Source organism: Bombina bombina, chromosome 4 (genome assembly GCF_027579735.1).
Source record: "Bombina bombina isolate aBomBom1 chromosome 4, aBomBom1.pri, whole genome shotgun sequence".
Taxonomy (NCBI): domain Eukaryota; kingdom Metazoa; phylum Chordata; class Amphibia; order Anura; family Bombinatoridae; genus Bombina; species Bombina bombina.
This window is the reverse complement of record NC_069502.1, coordinates 470,842,934-470,865,383: the sequence shown is the minus strand read 5'-3', so window position 1 is coordinate 470,865,383 and position 22,450 is coordinate 470,842,934. Positions and strand designations below refer to the sequence as shown.

At 42.1% G+C, this 22,450-nt stretch overlaps 1 protein-coding gene across 3 annotated transcripts in view; it reads left to right on the top strand.

The window, feature by feature from the left end:
• Positions 1-22,450, top strand: part of ARHGEF10 (Rho guanine nucleotide exchange factor 10) — a 595,236-nt gene that overhangs the window by 511,357 nt on the left and 61,429 nt on the right. For all 3 annotated transcript variants that reach the window (XM_053710365.1, XM_053710363.1, XM_053710364.1), the window contains 2 exons: positions 13,501-13,643; positions 14,861-15,035. In XM_053710365.1, the coding sequence (XP_053566340.1) occupies positions 13,501-13,643; positions 14,861-15,035 (318 nt within the window). The remainder of the gene's footprint in view (positions 1-13,500; positions 13,644-14,860; positions 15,036-22,450) is intronic.

The window sequence follows — 22,450 nt, the reverse complement described above, 5'->3', positions numbered from 1 at the left end:
CAAATTTTAAATTTAAACTGGAAAACCTCCGTGTATTACTAGGGGAGGTGTTAGCGGCTCTGAATGATTGTAACACAGTTGCAATACCAGAGAAAATGTGTAGGTTGGATAAATATTTTGCGGGTACCGACGAGTACTGAGGTTTTTCCTATACCTAAGAGACTTACTGAAATTGTTACTAAGGAGTGGGATAGACCCGGTGTGCCGTTCTCACCCCCTCCGATATTTAGAAAAATGTTTCCAATAGACGCCACCACAAGGGACTTATGGCAAACGGTCCCTAAGGTGGAGGGAGCAGTTTCTACCTTAGCTAAGCGTACCACTATCCCGGTGGAGGATAGCTGTGCTTTTTCAGATCCAATGGATAAAAAGTTAGAGGGTTACCTTAAGAAAATGTTTGTTCAACAAGGTTTTATATTGCAACCCCTTGCATGCATTGCGCCGATCACGGCTGCAGCGGCATTCTGGATTGAGTCTCTGGAAGAGAACATTGGTTCAGCTACTCTGGACGACATTACGGACAGGCTTAGAGTCCTTAAACTATCTAATTCATTCATTTCGGAGGCCGTAGTACATCTTACTAAACTTACGGCAAAGAATTCAGGATTCGCCATTCAGGCACGCAGGGCGCTGTGGCTAAAATCCTGGTCAGCTGATGTTACTTCTAAGTCTAAATTGCTTAATATACCTTTCAAAGGGCAGACCTTATTCGGGCCCGGGTTGAAAGAGATTATCGCTGACATTACAGGAGGTAAAGGCCATGCCCTGCCTCAGGACAAAGCCAAGACTAGACAGTCTAATTTTCGTTCCTTTCGTAATTTCAAAGCAGGAGCAGCATCAACTTCCTCTGCACCAAAACAGGAAGGAGCTGTTGCTCGCTACAGACAAGGCTGGAAACCTAACCAGTCCTGGAACAAGGGCAAGCAGACTAGGAAACCTGCTGCTGCCCCTAAAACAGCATGAATTGAGGGCCCCCGATCCGGGATCGGATCTAGTGGGGGGCAGACTTTCTCTCTTCGCCCAGGCTTGGGCAAGAGATGTTCAGGATCCCTGGGCGCTAGAGATAATATCTCAGGGATACCTTCTGGACTTCAAATACTCTCCTCCAAGAGAGAGATTTCATCTGTCAAGATTGTCAACAATCCAGACAAAGAAAGAGGCGTTTCTACGCTGCGTACAAGAGCTCTTGTTAATGGGAGTAATCCATCCAGTTCCACGATCGGAACAGGGACAGGGGTTTTACTCAAATCTGTTTGTGGTTCCCAAAAAAGAGGGAACTTTCAGACCAATCCTGGACTTAAAGATCCTAAACAAATTCCTAAGAGTTCCATCGTTCAAGATGGAGACTATTCGGACAATTTTACCTATGATCCAAGAGGGTCAATACATGACCACTGTAGATTTAAAAGATGCTTACCTTCACATACCGATTCACAAAGATCATTATCGGTACCTAAGGTTTGCCTTCCTAGACAGGCATTACCAGTTTGTGGCTCTTCCATTCGGATTGGCTACAGCTCCAAGAATCTTCACAAAGGTTCTGGGTGCTCTTCTGGCGGTACTAAGACTGCGGGGAATCTCGGTAGCTCCATACCTAGACGACATTCTGATACAAGCTTCAAGCTTTCAAACTGCCAAGTCTCATACAGAGTTAGTGCTGGCATTTCTAAGGTCACATGGATGGAAGGTGAACGAAAAGAAAAGTTCACTCGTTCCACTCACAAGAGTTCCCTTCCTGGGGACTCTTATAGATTCTGTAGAAATGAAGATTTACCTGACAGAGGACAGGCTAACAAGACTTCAAAGTGCTTGCTGCACCCTTCATTCCATTCAACACCCGTCAGTGGCTCAATGCATGGAGGTAATCGGCTTAATGGTAGCGGCAATGGACATAGTACCCTTTGGACGCTTACACCTCAGACCACTGCAACTGTGCATGCTAAGTCAGTGGAATGGGGATTACTCAGACTTATCCCCTTCTCTGAATCTGGATCAAGAGACCAGAAATTCTCTTCTATGGTGGCTTTCTCGGCCACATCTGTCCAGGGGGATGCCATTCAGCAGACCAGACTGGACAATTGTAACAACAGACGCCAGCCTTCTAGGTTGGGGTGCCGTCTGGAATTCTCTGAAGGCTCAGGGACAATGGAGTCAGGAGGAGAGTCTCCTGCCAATAAACATTCTGGAATTGAGAGCAGTTCTCAATGCCCTCCTGGCTTGGCCCCAGTTGACAACTCGGGGGTTCATCAGGTTTCAGTCGGACAACATCACGACTGTAGCTTACATCAACCATCAGGGAGGGACAAGAAGCTCCCTAGCTATGATGGAAGTATCAAAGATAATTTGCTGGGCAGAGTCTCACTCTTGCCACCTGTCAGCAATCCACATCCCGAGAGTGGAGAACTGGGAGGCGGATTTCTTAAGTCGTCAGACTTTTCATCCGGGGGAGTGGGAACTTCATCCGGAGGTCTTTGCCCAAATACTTCGACGTTGGGGCAAACCAGAGATAGATCTCATGGCGTCTCGACAGAACGCGAAGCTTCCTCGTTACGGGTCCAGATCCAGGGATCCAGGAGCAGTCCTGATAGATGCTCTGACAGCACCTTGGGACTTCAGGATGGCTTACGTGTTTCCACCCTTCCCGTTGCTTCCTCGATTGATTGCCAGAATCAAACAAGAGAGAGCATCAGTGATTCTAATAGCACCTGCGTGGCCACGCAGGACTTGGTATGCAGACCTGGTGGACATGTCATCCTGTCCACCTTGGTCTCTACCTCTGAAACAGGACCTTCTGATACAGGGTCCCTTCAAACATCAAAATCTAACTTCTCTGAAGCTGACTGCTTGGAAATTGAACGCTTGATTTTATCAAGACGTGGATTTTCTGAGTCAGTTATTGATACCTTAATACAGGCTAGGAAACCTGTTACCAGAAAGATTTACCATAAGATATGGCGTAAATACCTATATTGGTGTGAATCCAAAGGTTACTCTTGGAGTAAGGTTAGGATTCCTAGGATATTGTCTTTTCTACAAGAAGGTTTAGAAAAGGGTTTATCTGCTAGTTCATTAAAGGGACAGATCTCAGCTCTGTCCATTCTGTTACACAAACGTCTGTCAGAAGTTCCTGACGTCCAGGCTTTTTGTCAGGCTTTGGCCAGAATTAAGCCTGTGTTTAAAACTGTTGCTCCACCATGGAGTTTAAACCTTGTTCTTAATGTTTTACAGGGCGTTCCGTTTGAACCCCTTCATTCCATTGATATAAAGTTGTTATCTTGGAAAGTTCTATTTTTAATGGCTATTTCCTCGGCTCGAAGAGTCTCTGAATTATCAGCCTTACATTGTGATTCTCCTTATTTGATTTTTCATTCGGATAAGGTAGTCCTGCGTTCTAAACCTGGGTTCTTACCTAAGGTAGTTACTAACAGGAATATCAATCAAGAGATTGTTGTTCCTTCTTTATGCCCAAATCCTTCTTCAAAGAAGGAACGTCTACTGCACAACCTGGATGTAGTCCGTGCTCTAAAATTTTACTTACAGGCAACTAAGGAATTTCGACAAACTTCTTCTCTGTTTGTCATTTACTCTGGGCAGAGGAGAGGTCAAAAAGCTTCCGCTACCTCTCTTTCTTTTTGGCTTCGTAGCATAATTCGTTTAGCTTATGAGACTGCTGGACAGCAGCCTCCTGAAAGAATTACAGCTCATTCTACTAGAGCTGTGGCTTCCACTTGGGCCTTCAAGAATGAGGCCTCTGTTGAACAGATTTGCAAGGCTGCAACTTGGTCTTCGCTTCATACTTTTTCCAAATTTTACAAATTTGACACTTTTGCTTCATCGGAGGCTATTTTTGGGAGAAAGGTTCTTCAGGCAGTGGTTCCTTCTGTATAAAGAGCCTGCCTATCCCTCCCGTCATCCGTGTACTTTTGCTTTGGTATTAGTATCCCAGAAGTAATGATGACCCGTGGACTGATCACACTTAACAGAAGAAAACATAATTTATGCTTACCTGATAAATTCCTTTCTTCTGTAGTGTGATCAGTCCACGGCCCGCCCTGTTTTTAAGGCAGGTAAATATTTTTTAATTTATACTCCAGTCACCACTTCACCCTTGGCTTTTCCTTTCTCGTTGGTCCTTGGTCGAATGACTGGGAGTGACGTAGAGGGGAGGAGCTATATGCAGCTCTGCTGGGTGAATCCTCTTGCACTTCCTGTTGGGGAGGAGTAATATCCCAGAAGTAATGATGACCCGTGGACTGATCACACTACAGAAGAAAGGAATTTATCAGGTAAGCATAAATTATGTTTTTAAATAAAATTGGGATCTTAGTCACACAATATGGCCATATTCTGCTTAGCCAGTGACCAATTTACAAGGTGTCACAAGGTGTACAAGGTGTCACTAAAGTACTTTGCCTTTATGGGCTGAATCATTCCTGCTTTTTCTCTTATAATAGAATGAGACTTCCTGGCTTTATATACACAACTGCATTACACTGTCATGAGTACAACTGAGCTTGGGTGGGGTGCTTTAACCAATGGATCAATCTCCCTTTTATTTCTAAATACAAATACAAAGTTTGGTTTAGCACACCTTACAAGAAGTTTATATACACATCTTTGGGAGTGCTGCCAATGTGACCAAATAGTTACACAAAACATGGGGTATAGTATAGGCGCACATCCATTTGCAAATAAACACATTTTTTAAATGCTGCAAAAAATTGCCTGCAAAAACACCTATGGCCATTATCTGCTTAGCCAGTCACCAACTTACAAGGTGCCCCAATTTATATATAAAGCCAGGGAGTCTCATTCTATTATGAAGAGAAAAAGCAGGAATGATTCCGCCCATAAAGGAATAGTACTGTAGTGTTAGGAACAGTCAGCATTGGGACACCTTGTAAGTTGGTGACTGGCTAAGCAGAATATGGCCATAATGTGAGACTAAGATCCCAAGAACATTGGAATGTGAAATATTAATATTTCATGTCCAGTTAGCGCACTTGGTTAAACGCAGTAGGGTTTGCGTGACTTTTTGGGTTGTTTTTGCTTTTCCACTTTTCTCGTTACATTGAAGTCTATGGGGGAATACATTAATGCGTTTGCAATATTCTAAATGTGGCTTTTTGCACGCATCGGAATAACACTTATGTGAAAACTTTTTACTTTCAACTTGTAATACGTGTGCTACCCAATGCGTGCAAAAAAATTTACTTTTAGCAAATTTATCGCTCAAGCAGGAGAGCTAAATAGCACGCCACTTGTAATCTAGCTCTAAGTTGCTTGGGAATTTACTATTATACTGATGCTTGTATTCCTGAATTATGAAATTGCTGTTTACTGTTAACCAATAGGGCTAAGAAATGTGCTGTCAGCCTCTCTCCACACCCATTACAGGTATCAGGGAAGCTTTGATGTTTTTTCCATGCCAGGAAAGACTATATCCTCAGCAGTATAATGAAACTGATAAATTAGACAGAGGTCTATAATTCAGTAGCAGATTAGACAGATGAGCGGAAAAAGTAGATGATGTGTTAATAAAAAATACATTTATGATTGTAAACTGAAGTAGTAATATGTACATTTTTTATTTATACTAAAGCTGTACCAATTCCTGCAGATGAAACTTACTTTAATAACTAGAAAAAGAAAATTGATATATGATTTGTTTATTATAGTTAACAAGTTCAGTTGCAAATTTGAATTAGGGGTAATAATATTGCACATTACTTTAGACCAGGTGTTTGTAAGAAGATAGCATGATATTGGGTTCATGGGAATTTATTAAAATCTTTACAGAAATATTTAGGAATTAAAAAGGCTTTTGACTAGTGCACTTTGGGCTAGATTACAAGTGAGGCTCAAGCGTTTTTGTGCTAGTGCAATTGTGTTTTTGCGAGCAATTTTCCTTTTGCTGATTTTACAAGTGGAGCGAAATTGCGATTGCACTAGTTTGATTGCCTTTTAAGCTTCAATCCTTACCGCGTCTCAGAACTGTGGTTAACTGTTTTCCCAAACACAAAAATGTTGCACAAAGCACTTCAAAAATGCATTACAAAGTACAGTTACACTCATATTAACACTGTCTAATAAAAATTATTTTTAAAAAAAATATTGCACAAAAAAGTTATAAGGGCTCAAAGATAGGAGATCTCAGGTGTTAGAAAATAAAGGCAGGCCATGTGCTTTAATGGGACACATACAGATACATTTCTAAAGATGTATTTGTATGTATGTATGTATGTGTGTGTGTGTGTGTATATATATATATATATATATATATATATATATACAATTTATATATACAATTTATATATGTGTATATATATTAATGTATTTATATGTGTATATATGTATTAACAGTCATATATACACATATAAAAACATTAATATATATGTAGAAACACACACACATATATATATATATATGTGTGTGTGTGTGTGTGTGTGTGTGTGTGTGTGTGTGTGTGTATTATAGCCTTTTGCCTTTTAAGCAGATAAAAACATGATACAATTTATTTATTCATATTTAATAAAGATTTTAACTATTTATTTGCTAATGCAAATATGCTATGATGTTTGCACGATGGGTGTTTGTTTTTTTACAACAATTTTGTTTTTCTCTATTGACTTCTCTGGGGAATGCAAAAAGGCGATGTCGTTTGCGCGATCTCAGGTGTTCGTTTTTTTCCTCCTTTGATCTCTTTGGGGGAATACATGCACACGCACGCAAAAACTTAAGTTAGGTTTTTTGCGATATGTGGGTTAATGCTAGCGCAAAATAAAATTTTTTGGGAACTTGTAATTCGAACGCAACCCAACACAGGCAAAGATGAGAATCCTAGTTTTCACGCCACTTGTAATCTAGCACTTTATGTTTAAAATGAATTTTCTTCTTTTGTTATGTGTTTAATTTCTTAAAAGGGTTAGCTCCTAATGCGGATACAGCCAGTGAGTGAATCATACACTTGTATGCCTGCTTCTCATTGGCTCATCAGAATCACATTTTGAATATATATTTACCTTATTTGTAGGTGATAAACATATCATTTGCTTACAAATAAAATGCTCTAGTGAAACAAAGCATTTTATTTGACACTAGAATGTGCCTTTCAAGACCAGATTTCTTAAACGAGCACTAGTGGACCAAAAAAACAACCCCCACAAGAAAAGCTACTTTATCACTGTATATATCCAAAATATTCAGGTGATTTGGTTATTAAGATGTATTATAGGCAACTGATGCAGCTTCATACAAGTATTGTGCAAAGATAGAATCAATACTTTAAAGATTTATACTGTTTAAATACACAGAGGAAATGTGATAATTCTAAAAAGATTGCAACAGAAATTGTGATATTGTGATTATGTTAAAACTCAATGAAGTTGGATCAGTTATGATTATTAGGCATTAAAGGGACAGTATACACTAATTTTCATTTAACTGCATGTAATAGACACTACTATAAAGAAGAATATGCACAGATGCTGTTATAAAACTCCAGTATAAAACTGTTTAAAAACTTACTTAGAAGCTCCCAGTTTAGCACTGTTAAAAAGATTAGCTAGAACACCTGCTGCAAGTGGTTCTATAGCAAAAAAAGCAGACACTCCTGCCTCCCCTTCCTCTGCATATGAAAAACATAAATTATGCTTACATGATAATTTCATTTTCTTCCATGGGAAAGAGTCCACAGCCGCATTCATTACTTTTGGGAAATAAGAACCTGGCCACCAGGAGGAGGCAAAGACACCCCAGCCAGATGCTTACATACTCCTCCCACTTCCCTCATCCCCCAGTTATTCTGCAGAGGAACAAGGAACAGTAGAAGAAATATCAGGGTGAAAAGGTGCCAGAAGAATACAACTAAGACGCCCCACATAAAAAAAACAGGTGGGGGGCTGTGGACTCTTTCCCACGAAAGAAAATGAAATGATCAGGTAAGCATCATTTATGTTGTTCTTCCTAATGGGAAAGAGTCCACAGCCGCATTCATTACTTTTGGGAAAACCATACCCAAGATAGAAAGGACACTGAATACCAAAACGGGAGGGTACAATAGGCAGCCCATTCTGAGAGCACCAAGCCTGAAACCACTACCCAACAAAAACCCTGCTTCATCTGAAGCCAAGAAAACGTTAAAAAGGAAAGGCCCCAAGGACACTGACCAGCAGATAGCCCAGAAGCCTAGCTAGAGACCGCAAAATCAAACTCAACTGAGCCAACAGTCCTCCAGGAGACACCGTTGCCCAACAGTCAGTCCCTCACCGCTCACCCCTCACTAAAGAGGGGAACACCAGCCTAAACTCCCCAAGGGATAGGGCAAGGAAGAACCGAAGGGAAACCGAATGGTCACCACAAAATCTATAAAAGGAAAACCCCCAATAGCGAGCCCAGCTGACAAAGTTCCAAATGGATCCTGACAGACAAGGGGAGGCTACGCCCAGACCAAGCAGAAACCAGAGGTTTAGGACAGGGCATCTAAACAGAGAAACACTTCTCTTAACATTGTGTAAAGCACCGAAAGACAACTAAAGACGGAGTCCTCACATTGTCTAAACTAAGAATACTAAAGTATTCAGACAAAAAAGAATGTGTAACAGACCCGGATGAAAAATCCTGAGTCAAGAACACGCAGCCATCGCAGCCATCATCAGGATGGCACAGAAGAATACTTGCTGAAAAGTAAAAAGCAGCCAGCAAAAGAACAGATAGCAAAATAAAACTCCCAGACAGAGGGCACACTCTAGGCAATCAAAGCTGCCAGACCCACACACAGGGCTCCAAAAGGGGAAACACATAACCTCAACGAGGCCCACTGCACCCCCAAGAGAGAGAGGTTACACCCAGAACCCGAAGGTGTATGGTAACCCTGGACCTTCTGCTTGCAAGCCCAGGGAGCTAGCTACTATGCCAACTTAGATCCTGTAGATGACAAAGCATCTCAGAACCCACTCCCAGCCGGGCCAGCCCAAGCATCGGCAGGTCTGAAACAGGGTAACAGAAGAACCCCAACACCAGCTCAAAAACAAGCTGAAGAATGGTCACAGCCATCCCAACAGAGCACGGATGCCAACCCAACTCCTTAGAAACAGACGACAAGGCCGTAGACCCAAAGGAATCTAACAAAAAGCCCACCATAGTCTCGACATGGAGCCAGCAAGACTCCAGATGGAACGTAACAACCCAGAGAGAATCACCTCTCTCTGAAGGTTAACTCTCAGTTCCAACCTCCTGAATCCAGGAGAATCCCTAAGAAAAGGGACCACACCTTCATAAGATGGAGAATAAGCCCCCTACCCTAAGAAAGGGGATGGGGACAAAAAAGGCAGAGCACCTGCCCACAAGACACAAAGCCACAGGCTACAGGAAAGATCAATCTCAAACACAAATGAACGTGGAAGGAATCCTCCTAAAGAATTAGCTTGCTAACACACATCCAATGTGCAATAGCTGCAGCAGAAACACTGCACACCCATTCGCCTGCAGAACAGTGAATCCATAAGGTTACTACAGCAAGCCGACCAAGAGAAACCTACCATAAAGGCGTAAGTCGAGCCCAATGAGCATCGGCACTCAGAAAACCTGGGCAACCGTGACCAGGTCAATTAGTCCATAGCCCAAGTTCCCAGGAACTGGAGAACCCCGGACCAGCCCTAGAGCCAAAAGGTCCGGCAACAACTCCACAAGGGAAAACACTGAGCGAAGCCTCAGCAACCAGAAGCACCAGGGAGAAAACAGGTCCGAGCCCCCAACTGTTTAAACAAACAAAATCCGAGAACTTAACACCCCGTCTGAGATAAAAAAACAGACCCCAGGGAGATAACAATGCAATAACCAGATCAACCCGGATAACGAGAGAACTTGCAAGTCCCAACCAAGATAAAGACAACCCCTTGCCAAAGTCCAATGTTCCAAAGGAGCTAAGGCATTAACAGTCATACAACGACACTAGAGCCCATAGACTCTCTAACAGCCGCAGGACAACAAGCAAGGAGATACCCGGAGGTCAAAATCACTTGAGCAAAGGCTGGTCTGCACATTACCTCCATACAATTAGAGGATCATAGAGAGAAAAAGACGCACAGCATCCCTAGCTCCGATCAGAGCCCAAGGAGACCCCGCCCAGTATCCCTAACAGGGAACTACCATATCCCGGAGGGGAAAGGAAGACCAAAAGGTCTCATAAAAACAGCTAGACAGTACACAGTCAATGTGCAATAGCTGCAGCTGGTCACAGTCTGCAATCTATTCCGCTGCAAGGCAGCTGAACTACCCAATAAACTACTAGCTGCTGAGAACTAAGTCCAGAAAGGACAATTCCCAGGGCCTCAAAGAAAAAACGTCAAACCGCCCAACTCGGCAGCAAGAGGGTGCAAAGCCCTCCAACCCTCCACCACATGGGAAGGAGCTCTAGGGTCTGACAGCCCCAGACACAAGAGAGAGAGACGCAGCAGAATTCCACTGACCCAGTCATCCAAATTGAAGCCTATAAGGACTGAGACAATCCTTTCTGCCTCACGGACCCACCGGTCCTCTAGAATGCTTAGCTAAACACAGAGGATAACATGAGCACTCGGCGCCTCTACCGGACCAGCGAAGCAGAGCGGCGCCACGTGTCTGAACAGCTACAAGACAGAACTGAACCCGAACAGGACCAGCCTGCAATCCGGGTCCTAACCATCAAGCCGCATAAATCTTCCCTCAGAGATGAAGAAGGAAACAGACAGGACATCATATCGGATGAAAATAAAATACAAGGCAACCCGTAGGTTAACACCCAAGAAGAAACAGGCCTAACAGCAGCCAAACGAAGCCCTGATCTTCCAAAAACTGGGAAAGATCTCAATACATGGACAAACAGGTGATGACATCATCCCCACATGTCTAATGAGATGCGCCATTCGAAGAGCAGACTAAGAATTCCTGTATACGATAAGGATAGGGTCGTTCAATAACTGAAAAAACATGTCTGAGTAATACGCAAAGGCACGCAATTCTGTAACGAAAGGCACAACACTCAGGAACAGTCGCACCCACAGGGAACTGTACAATCCAAGGTGGAAGACCCGGGACAACAGGAGCAGGGAAAGAAAGGCCCCACCCTGTCCTCAAACTCTATTCAATTTAGGAATTAAAGGTTCGTCAGGCAATATGACCTCTGGAACTTATGAATTCTCTAGAAGAAAGCGCAAATTCCTAAAACTAAAGTCTGATTCCTCCGCAGCTGGATGTGTAAAGGCAGCAGACTCTGACTCAGAAGTTCCTACTCTGATGTCTCAGAAGAACTACATCCTCGGATAACCCTATCAGTTAAATAAAAAAAAAAATATTTGATGTACTCTGGGAAGGAGTGCAATATGTAAACATTCGCTTGCGCTTAGCAGGGCTAGGTAAAGCATTAAGGCCGCAGACACCATCTGAATAGCGCAGTAATGTCTGGAGAAAAAAAAAAAGGCCCCCTCCAGATGGAGGCTCAGCAATGCTACGGTAAAAACTGCATGTGTATAGAGATAACAATGTAGGGTACGCACCTCACTGAACGACAACTCCTCAGAGGTGGACGGCTCTGTGGTATCAAACATGTTTGATATTATCACATTATCAAGGCATATGGAACATAATTGAGAGGGGAACTAGGGCTTCCTCACCATAGAATAGAGGGAGTGCCCTCTTTTTTTTAAATAAAATAATGGCACCTCTGTATCCCAATGGCTGGAGCACTCACCACCCCCATGACCCAGGCAGTACAGAGATGTACAACTCCTCTCTGATAGACACGTGGTCACGAAAGAGGGAATGAATTACATAGTGCAGAATGCAGGACCGTCCCTGCTATGCAAGAAAGCGCGCCAAGCTTGTAAACAGCATGGCTCTCAAAATGAAAGTGAAACCTGTATATTCCATAACAGCCTATGAGCCCATAACATCTCACACATAAAGCAGCATAAAATCAAATAAACACATAAGATTATTATTCCACCCTGTTCAATAATCCCCCTAAGGAGATATTAACCCTTGGTTCTATAAAGATAAAAGGTGCCGCACTGTAACCCTGTCTTCTGTGTTAACATTATATAATTAAAAATGAAACGATCTTGCCAGAATCTACCCTGTGGAACAGGAACACGGCCCTTCAAGTGTGACAGGTTGTAGCATTGCTCCTGACATTGACTTGAGAGAACAAAGCAGTCAGCGAAACTCGTCAACGCCGATTGCCATAGGAGCTGTTAATGAGAGTCGGGATGGTGTCGCAGAGGAGAGCTACTTAGGGCTACTTAAAACTCCTTTCCCATTGCGAAGAGTAGTACCCTCCATAAGAGACAAAACAAATTCTGACACTTCTCTGCCAACCTCCTGGGACGAAAGACAAAGAATGACTGGAGGATTAGGGAAGTGGGAGGAGTATTTAAGCCTTTGACTGGGGTGTCTTTGACTCCTCCTGGTGGCTAGGTTTTTATTTCCCAAAAGTAATGAATGCGGCTGTGGACTCTTTCCCATTAGGAAGAAAAGACTCCTTACACAATCAGGAGCAAGCTGGAGTAGGTATACATCAGTATTCTACTAAAACTTTGGGGTTTGGTTAGGAGTCTGAAAATCAGTGCAATGTTATTTAAAAATAAGCAAAACTATACTTTAAATATTAAAGATATACTCTAAGTGTAGTTTCAGTTTATGTACATCACTTTACTTTTTATAAATGAAAGTGTATTACTATATTGAAAAGGGGTTAACGTCTCTTTAATATCATCCATCATTGTTTTTAGACTTTAACCTGTCCCTAATTTTCCCCAGCTAAAGATATTAGATAAGGGAAACACAGGTTTTAACATGGCAGAAACAATTGATTTATAGGAACACATGATAATTGGAAATCCCACACTTTTCAGAGTTAAATGGACATTGTACACTAGATTTTTCTTTGCATACATGTTTTGTGCATTATCCATTTATATAGCCCATCTGGAAGTGTTTTTGTAACAATGTATAGTTTTGCTTTCTTTTTAACAACATTGTGCTAATTTTCAGACTTTCACCAAGCCCCAAAGTATCAGATGTAGTCCCAGGTCTACAGAGTCATGCTGCTATTGTTTGTGTAATCTGTCTTTTAATAAGCAGGGTAGAGGGAGTGTCTGCTCTTCCTGATTTACTAGCCCCTTTCACTGGGTGTCCCACCTAACTTCATCAACAGTGCTAAACTGGGAGCTTCTAAGTAAGTTTTTAAAAGGTTTTATACTGGATTTTAAGATCAGTATCTGCATAATCTTTTTAATAGTAGTGTATATTATGTGCAGTTATATGAAACGTGGTGTACACTGTCCCTTTAAATTATAGGAAATAGGAAACATTTTATACTACACCCTCAAAGTGTTTAATGCCATTTGAAATGCATTACCCATGTGAAATGTAGTTTTGCTTTAGACAAGTAGTTACAAACTTGATGCATATACACCCTTATGAGCTCTTTTCTTTTTGTATTATTTATCTGTTACTCTCAGATGGAATGTGGAATATAAATGCTCCAAAGCTAATAGAATTAGCAGTTTTACCTGTTCGAAGTCTTCTGGTGATGGAAGGAACTATTTGGGCTGCATCAGGAGGACAGATATTTATAGTTGGTACAGAAACTCACTCTATAGAGGTAATTAAACATAAACAAATGATGGTGATTAAATCAGTAATATCTACATAGTGTTACATGTGTATTGCAATAAGATGTGTAGTGCTGACAAACAAATGTATTATTATTTTGCATTTTTACCTTTGCGTCCTGTGTAATGTATTTCCATTCATTTTCATAAAAACACTTATTGTTCATTCATCCTTACAATACACATTAAAAGGGATGGAATTATACAGTTTGCTGTCCCTTTAATGTTTTTAAAATATGTTTTTGGTATACAGGTATTTTGCTTATAAAAAATGCTTTACTGTCCATTAAAAAAATGTGTTGGAATAGAGCAATAGCACATGAGGTATTTATTATTTTAAATATTTAAATTCAATTTCAACCATTTATAATGATGACTTTTTTAAAACAAAATAACAAATTTTAGGAGATTTACAGGCCTGTATGTGTATGAGAATTGCTATGTGGAAATACTGTAATAAAACACAAATTAATTCAGTAAAAGCACACTTTATGGTAATCCGGATTATCTTCTTTTTGCATGAATATTCATGTCACACATAAGTACTTTCGTGGTGGGCACATAATAGTGAACATTTTACTGGGAGATTAATCTATAAATAAATATATATACATATTTATTTATTATTGCAGTTACCATCTTTTGATTATAGTTGACAATTAGGAAAGGCACATATAGGCTCTTTTATACACACTATTTTAGGTAGGTGTGGTAGGTACTTGTAAAGCGCGGCTAATCACCCGTAAGGGTCTCAAGGTGCTGCTCATTTTATCGACTTCAGAAGGATGAAAGGCTCAGTGGACCTCGCCGAGGATCGAACCTGCAACCCTACAGAGCTCAGCCACAGTGCATTATCATGCTGAGCTATCTGTCCGGCCTGAGCGATCTCAGCCCCCTAAAGAGTTCTTGCATAGTTTTGCTGTGTTTTGGGTCATTGTCTTATTGTAGGCGGAAATTGTCTGCAATCAAGCGTTGTACACAGGGTATGGCGTGGTGTTGCAAAATGGAGTGATTGCCTTTCCTTCTTCAAGGTCCCTTTAAATGTGTATAAATATCCCACTTTTTAAATAAAACTAAATTATTGCCCTTCATTTATAAAAATGTGATATACAACATCTGAAAGATAGCAAGAAGAAATGTCCGCCTGAAACCAAGTGTTTATGTTGTAAAGTGTTTTCAGTAAACATGTTTTATCTGTACTTGGCAGCACCAGTTTGAGGCCCATCAAGAGGAAGGGATGGTGATTTCTCACATGGCAGTTGCGGGAGTTGGCATTTGGATCGCTTTTACATCTGGGTCAACATTACGTCTCTTTCACACAGAAACGTTTGAGCACCTGCAAGATATTAATATTGCAACCCCAGTGCACAACATGTTATCAGGTAATTTATGTGTATGACTTTTCATTAAATTTTGCCAATTGCTTTAATGCAAATTAAGGAAAACTATTGTATACTGTGATACATGTTAAAATGACATCTTTTAGCAATAACACCCCACTACGGCGCTACAACGTAAGTGCAGCTGATCACTTTTTATTTACCGCTGCCACATAGAAAACGGCGAGCTGTGTGGCTAGGATTATCATTGGGTAACATGGAGCAAAGTCTTAATAAATTAAAAAAGAGTCTCATGGGGGAGAGGGTCGGATGCTCATTAGAAGTAAATAAAAACTATTTGTGCTATTGAATAAATTAGAAACAAGATATACAATAAGTATTGTGCTATATATGTTTAACATAAGTCATTCTATAATTTAAAAATGAGCAAAGCAACACAGTTTACCATCACTTTAAGGTATTTCTGTTAGGCAGAAATATATCATTCTGCATTGTATTTTCTTGGTAATTTGATAATGGAAATTCTGCAGATAAATCTCATGGCAAAAAGGGAAGAAATCATGGTTGCTGAATATTTCTCTAGAAGAAGGAGGCATGATGCAGTTGTTGAAAACAAAATGTTTATTTAGTGGAGGTTCACCACGGCATCTTTTATCCAAATATTTTCTCCCACAAGTCATTCAGCATATCAAGAATGACAAACAGAGGGTATTTTTTGTGGCACTTTGCCCAAGAGAACTTAGTTCTCAGATATGTTCTTCATTTAGGGCATAATTATTGGCTCTTTCTCTTACTTGGTGTATTCAGTCCACGGATTCATCCTTACTTGTGGGATATTCTCAATCCCTACAGGAAGTGGCAAAGAGAGCACACCGCAAAGCTGTCCATATAGCTCCCCTCAGGCTCCGCCCCCCCAGTCATTCTCTTTGCCGCTCTAACAAGTAGCATCTCCACGGGGGTGGTAAAGAGTATGTGGTGTTAGATTTGTAGTTTTATTTCTTCAATCAAGAGTTTGTTATTTTAAAATAGTGCCGGTTTGTACTATTTACTCTGAGGCAGAACAGTGATGAAGATTTCTGCTGAGAGGAATATGATTTTAGCACCAGTAACTAAAATCCATTGCTGTTCCCACGCAGGACTGTTATACCAGAGAACTTCAGTTGGGGGGAACAGTTTGCAGGCTTAACTGCTTAAGGTATGCTCAGTCATTTTTTTCTAACAAGACCTGGTAATGCTAGAAGACTGATAGAAATCCCCATGTGGAAAGGTAAGCCATTTTCTGAGACTCAGTATAGAAGGATGGCTTAGTTTACAGGGCTTAAATCACTGGTGGACACTGTTATGGGTAAAATCGATTATTTTTTAATATAATCTGATGTTTGCACAAATGTTTATCATGTTTGGAACACTTTTTAGGGGTTTTATACGCCTGGCATAATTTTAGACACCTATTTTGGCTTAGGAAGGCCTCACAACTCCGGAGTGAAGAGGGAGAGGGCCTAATTTTCGCGCCTCAGTTGCGCAGTTCTTTTACAAGATAGCTTCATGCAGCTTCACATGTAGAGTCCAGAGACTGCAGGAGGACTACAGGGAGGCTTATTTTTGTTCCACAACTAATCCCCAAGGAAGGTAGTGTGTTAAACTGGTGGCCAGCTTCAATTTGCTCTGGTTTGGGCAATAAGGGGTTAATTGGCTTGAAACTTGGTGTGCAATCTTTTCAAAGCATTAGGATCATATGGATGTTTTTTGGAGATTTGGTAAAAAAGTGTATGCTTTTTATTATTTAAAGGCACAGTAACGTTTTTTCAAAAAGTGTATTTTTCTGTATTTGAGTGCTATCTAAGTCTGTCTAACATGTCTGAGCCTGCTGATAGACCTTGTTCTATGTGTTTAAAAGCCATGGCGGTACCCCCATTGCATTTGTGTTTAAAGTGTGCTAAGGTATCTAAACATTTTAATGACCATGCATTGACACTTAAAAATGTAGCCCAAGATGATTCTTTGACGGAAGGTAATGAGGATAGTCCTCCTTCCTCTACCCATGTGTCGACACCAGTTACGCCCGCGCAAGCGTTGCCTAGTACCTCTAGTGCATTGGCCTCTATTACTTTACAACAATTAGCAGCAGTAATGGATAATTCCCTTGCAGCATTTTTATCCAAACTGCCTATTTTTCCAAAAAAGCGCGATAGCTCAGTTTTAAATAAAGAGGATGAGCAATCTGAAGCTTTGGATAATTTATCTGTAGTACCCTCACAAAACTCAGAAGTAGCAGTGAGGGACGGTCTGTCTGAGGGAGGAATTTCTGACACAGGAAAAGTTTTTCAGCAGGCAGAGTCAGATTCCTTAGCGTTTAAATTTAAGCTGGAACACCTCCACGTCCTGCTCAAGGAGGTTTTAGCTACGCTGGATGATTGTGACCCCATGGTGGTCCCTGAAAAATTGTGTAAAATGGACAGGTTTTTAGAGGTCCCTGTATACACTGAAGCATTTCCGATCCCTAAGAGGGTGGCGGATATTGTGACTAAGGAGTGGGAGAGACCAGGTGTACCCTTTGTTCCCCCACCTATCCTTAAGAAACTGTTCCCCATAAATGACCCCAGGCGGGACGCGTGGCAGACGGTCCCCAAGGTAGAGGGGCTGTTTCAACACTTGCTAAGCGTACAACTATACCAATGGAGGACAGTTGTTCTTTCAAAGATCCTATGGATAAAAAATTGGAAGGTTTGCTGAAGAAAAATTTTGTTCAGCAAGGTTTTCTTCTTCAACCAATTGCCTGCATTATTCCGGTAACTACTGCAGCGGCTTTTTGGTTCGAGGCCCTGGAGGAGTTGCTCCAGAGGGAGACTTCATATGATGAGGTCATGGATAGAATTCATGCTCTAAAGCTGGCTAATTCTTTTATCACTGATGCCGCTCTCCAATTAGCTAAGCTAGCGGCGAAAAAACTCAGGTTTTGCCATCATGTCGCGAAGAGCGCTTTGGCTCAAATCGTGGTCGGCTGATGTGTCGTCCAAAACGAAACTGTTAAATATTCCCTTCAAGGGGAAAGCTCTATTTGGCCCAGAGCCGAAAGAAATTATTTCAGATATCACTGGGGGCAAGGGCCATGCCCTGCCACAAGATAGGCCATTTAAGGCCAAAAACAAGGCTAATTTTTGCTCCTTTCGCAACTTCAGGAGCGTACCTGCCACAACCTCTGCTGCCGCAAAGCAAGATAAAGCTTCCCAGCCCAAAGCAACTTGGAAACCCCTGCAGGGCTGGAATAAGAGCAAACAGGCCAAGAAGCTTGCTCCTGCTACCAGGACAGCATGAAGGGGTAGCCCCCGATCCGGGATCGGATCGAGTAGGGGGCAGACTTTATCTCTTCGCTCAGGTTTGGGCAAGAGATGTTCCAGATCCCTGGGCATTAGAAATAGTTGCTCAGGGGTACCTTCTAGAATTCAAGGATTCTCCCCCAAGGGGAAGGTTCCACATTTCTTATTCGTCTTCAGACCAAATAAAGAAACAGGAGTTCTTACGCTGTGTAGAAGATCTGCTAAACATGGGAGTGATACACCCAGTTCCAATTGTAGAACAAGGTCTGGGCTTTTACTCAAACCTGTTTGTAGTTCCCAAAAAGGAGGGAATTTTCATGCCAATCCTGGATTTAAAAATTCTAAACAAATTCCTCAAAGATGGAAACCATTCGGACAATCTTGCCGATGACCCAGGAGGGTCAATATATGACTACCGTGGATATAAAGGATGCGTATCTACATATTCCTATCCACAAAGATCACCATCAGTTCCTAAGGTTCGCCTTCCTGGGCAAACAGCTAGGGTCCCTTCTAGCGGTACTAAGACCGCGGGGCATTGCAGTAGCACCTTACCTAGATGACATATTAATACAGGCGTCGTCCTTTCACAAAGCCAAGGCCCACAGAGGTCAGGAAGTCAAGACTGCTGAATACTTGCCAAGTTCTTCATTCCATTCCTCGGCCTTCCGTGGCTCAGTGCATGGAAGTAATTGGTTTAATGGTTGCGGCAATGGACGTAGTCCCTTTTGCCCGAATTCATCTCAGACCACTGCAGCTGTGCATGCTCAAACAGTGGAATGGAGATTACGCAGATTTGTCTCCTCAAGTACAAATGGACCAGAAAACCAGAGACTCTCTTCTCTGGTGGTTGTCTCAAGATCACCTGTATCAGGGAATGAGTTTCCGCAGACCGGAGTGGATCATTGTCACGACCGAGGCCAGTCTGTTAGGCTGGGGTGCGGTCTGGAACTCCCTGAAGGCTAAGGGACTATGGTCTCGGGAAGAATCTCTTCTTCCGATAAACATTTTGGAGTTGAGAGCGATATTCAATACGCTCCAGGTGTGGCCTCAACTAGCGGAGGCCAAATTCATCAGATTTCAGTCGGACAACATCACGACTGTAGCGTACATCAATCATCACGGAGGAACAAAAAAGTTCCCTAGCGATGAAGGAAGTATCCAAGATCATCAAATGGGCGGAGGATCACTCCTGCCATCTTTCTGCAATTCACATCCCAGGGGTAGATAACTGGGAGGCGGATTTTCTAAGTCGTCAGACTTTCCATCCGGGGGAGTGGGAACTCCACCCGGAGGTTTTTGCTCAGCTAACTCAGCTATGGGGCATTCCAGAATTGGATCTGATGGCGTCCCGTCAGAACACCAAACTTCCCCTTTACGGATCCAGATCCGGGGATCCCAAGGCAGCATTGATGGATGCATTAATAGCGCCTTGGTCGTTCAGTCTAGCTTATGTCTTTCCACCGTTTCCTCTTCTCCTTCGGCTAGTAGCCAGAATCAAACAGGAGAAGGCTTTGGTAATTCTGATAGTGCCTGCGTGGCCACGCAGGACTTGGTATGCAGACCTAGTGGACATGTCATCGGTCCCACCATGGAAACTGCCATCGAGGCAGGATCTTCTAATTCAAGGTCCTTTCAAGCATCCAAATCTAGTTTCTCTGAATCAGTTATAGACACTCTGATACAGGCCAGAAAGCCTGTCACCAGGAAAATTTACCATAAGATATGGCGGAAATATCTTTGTTGGTGGGAATCCAAGGGTTACTTGTGGAGTAAGATTAGGATTCCAAGGATATGGTCTTTTTCTCCAAGAAGGATTGGAGAAGGGTCTGTCAACTAGTTCCTTAAAGGGACAGATATCTGCTCTGTCTATTCTGTTACATAAGCGTCTGGCTGCTGTACCAGACGTTCAGGTGTTTGCACAGGCCCTAGTCAGAATCAAGCCTGTTTACAAGCCTGTGGCTCCTCTATGGAGTCTAAATTTAGTTCTTTCAGTTCTTCAAGGGGTTCCGTTTGAACCTTTGCATTCCATAGATATTAAGTTTTTATCTTGGAAAGTTTTGTTTTTAGTAGCCATTTCTTCTGCTCGAAGAGTTTCTGAATTGTCTGCTTTGCAGTGTAATTCACCCTATCTGGTGTTCCATGCAGATAAGGTTGTTTTGCGCACCTAACCAGGTTTCCTTCCAAAAGTGGTTTCTAATAAGAATATTAACCAGGAAATCATTGTTCCTTCTCTGTGTCCTAATCCAGTTTCTAAGAAGGACCGACTTTTACACAATCTTGACGTGGTTCGTGCTTTAAAATTCTATTTAAAAGCAACTAAAGATTTCAGACAAACATCATCCTTGTTTGTTGTCTATTCTGGTAAGAGGAGAGGTAGGAAAGCGTCTGCTACCTCTCTTTCCTTTTGGCTGAAAAGCATCATCCGTTTGGCTTATGAGACTGCGGGACAGCAGCCTCCTGAACGAATTACAGCTCATTCCACTAGAGCTGTGGCTTCCACATGGGCTTTCAAGAATGAGGCTTCTGTTGAACAGATTTGTAAGGCAGCGACTTGGTCTCACTGCATACATTTGCCAAATTTTACAAATTCAATACTTTTGCTTCTTCGGAGGCTATTTTTGGGAGAAAGGTTTTGCAAGCAGTGGTGCCTTCCGTTTAGGTTACCTGACTTGTTCCCTCCCTTCATCCGTGTCCTATTGCTTTGGTATTGGTATCCCACAAGTAAGGATGAATCCGTGGACTGAATACACCAATTAAGAGAAAACAGAATGTATGCTTACCTGATAAATTACTTTCTCTTACGGTGTATTCAGTCCACGGCCCGCCCTGACATTTAAGTCAGGTTCAAATTTAATTTATAATAACTACAGTCACCACTGCACCCTATGGTTCTCCTTTTTCTCCTAACCGTCGGTCGAATGACTGGGGGGCGGAGCCTGAGGGGAGCTATATGGACAGCTTTGCTGTGTGCTCTCTTTGCCACTTCCTGTAGGGATTGAGAATATCCCACAAGTAAGGATGAATCCGTGGACTGAATACACCGTAAGAGAAAGTAATTTATCAGGTAAGCATAAATTCTGTTTTCTCAGTTTTCCATCTCAGGATCCATTCCTTTACCAAGAGCTAAAAGTGTTTTTACTGAAAGCTTGGTTACTGAGTATTTGTTCCTCAAGGTTAAAGGGTCCTGTAAACTTGGTCTGGATTACATTTGTAATTTCTTCTGTGTGTTCTAATGTTGGTTCTGCGGATTAATCTTTACATCACAACCAGTCATCTGCTCATCTTTAGGCTCCTCCATATCTTATTTTCTCTCTTAAGGTGACTTTCAATACTCCCCCCCCCCCCCTTTCTGCCAAATGTGGGTTCTTCTTAGAATATTATGGCCTAGATTTAGAGTTTGGCGGTAGCCGTGAAAACCAGCGTTAGAGGCTCCTAACGCTGGTTTTAGGCTACCGCCGGTATTTGGAGTCAGTCAGGAAAGGAACATCCAGTCGCTCACTTTCCAGCTGCGACTTTTCCATACCGCAGATCCCCTTACGTCAATTGCGTATCCTATCTTTTCAGTGGGATCTTTCTAACTCCGGTATTTAGAGTCGTGGCTGAAGTGAGCGTTAGAAATCTAACAACAAAACTCCAGCCGCAGAAAAAAGTCAGTAGTTAAGAGCTTTCTGGGCTAACGCCGGTTTATAAAGCTCTTAACTACTGTGCTCTAAAGTACACTAACACCCATAAACTACCTATGTACCCCTAAACTGAGGTCCCCCCACATCGCCGACACTCGATTAATTTTTTTTAACCCCTAATCTGCCGACCGCCACCTACGTTATCCTTATGTACCCCTAATCTGCTGCCCCTAACACCGCCGACCCCTATATTATATTTATTAAGCCCTAATCTGCCCCCCACAACGTCGCCGCCAGCTACCTACAATAATTAACCCCTAATTTGCCGACCGCAAAGCGCCGACACCTACATTATAGCTATGTACCCCTAATCTGCTGCCCCTAACACCGCCGACCCCTATATTATATTTATTAACCCCTAATCTGCCCCCCTCAACGTCGCCTCCACCTGCCTACACTTATTAACCCCTAATCTGCCGAGCGGATCTCACCGCTACTATAATAAAGTTATTAA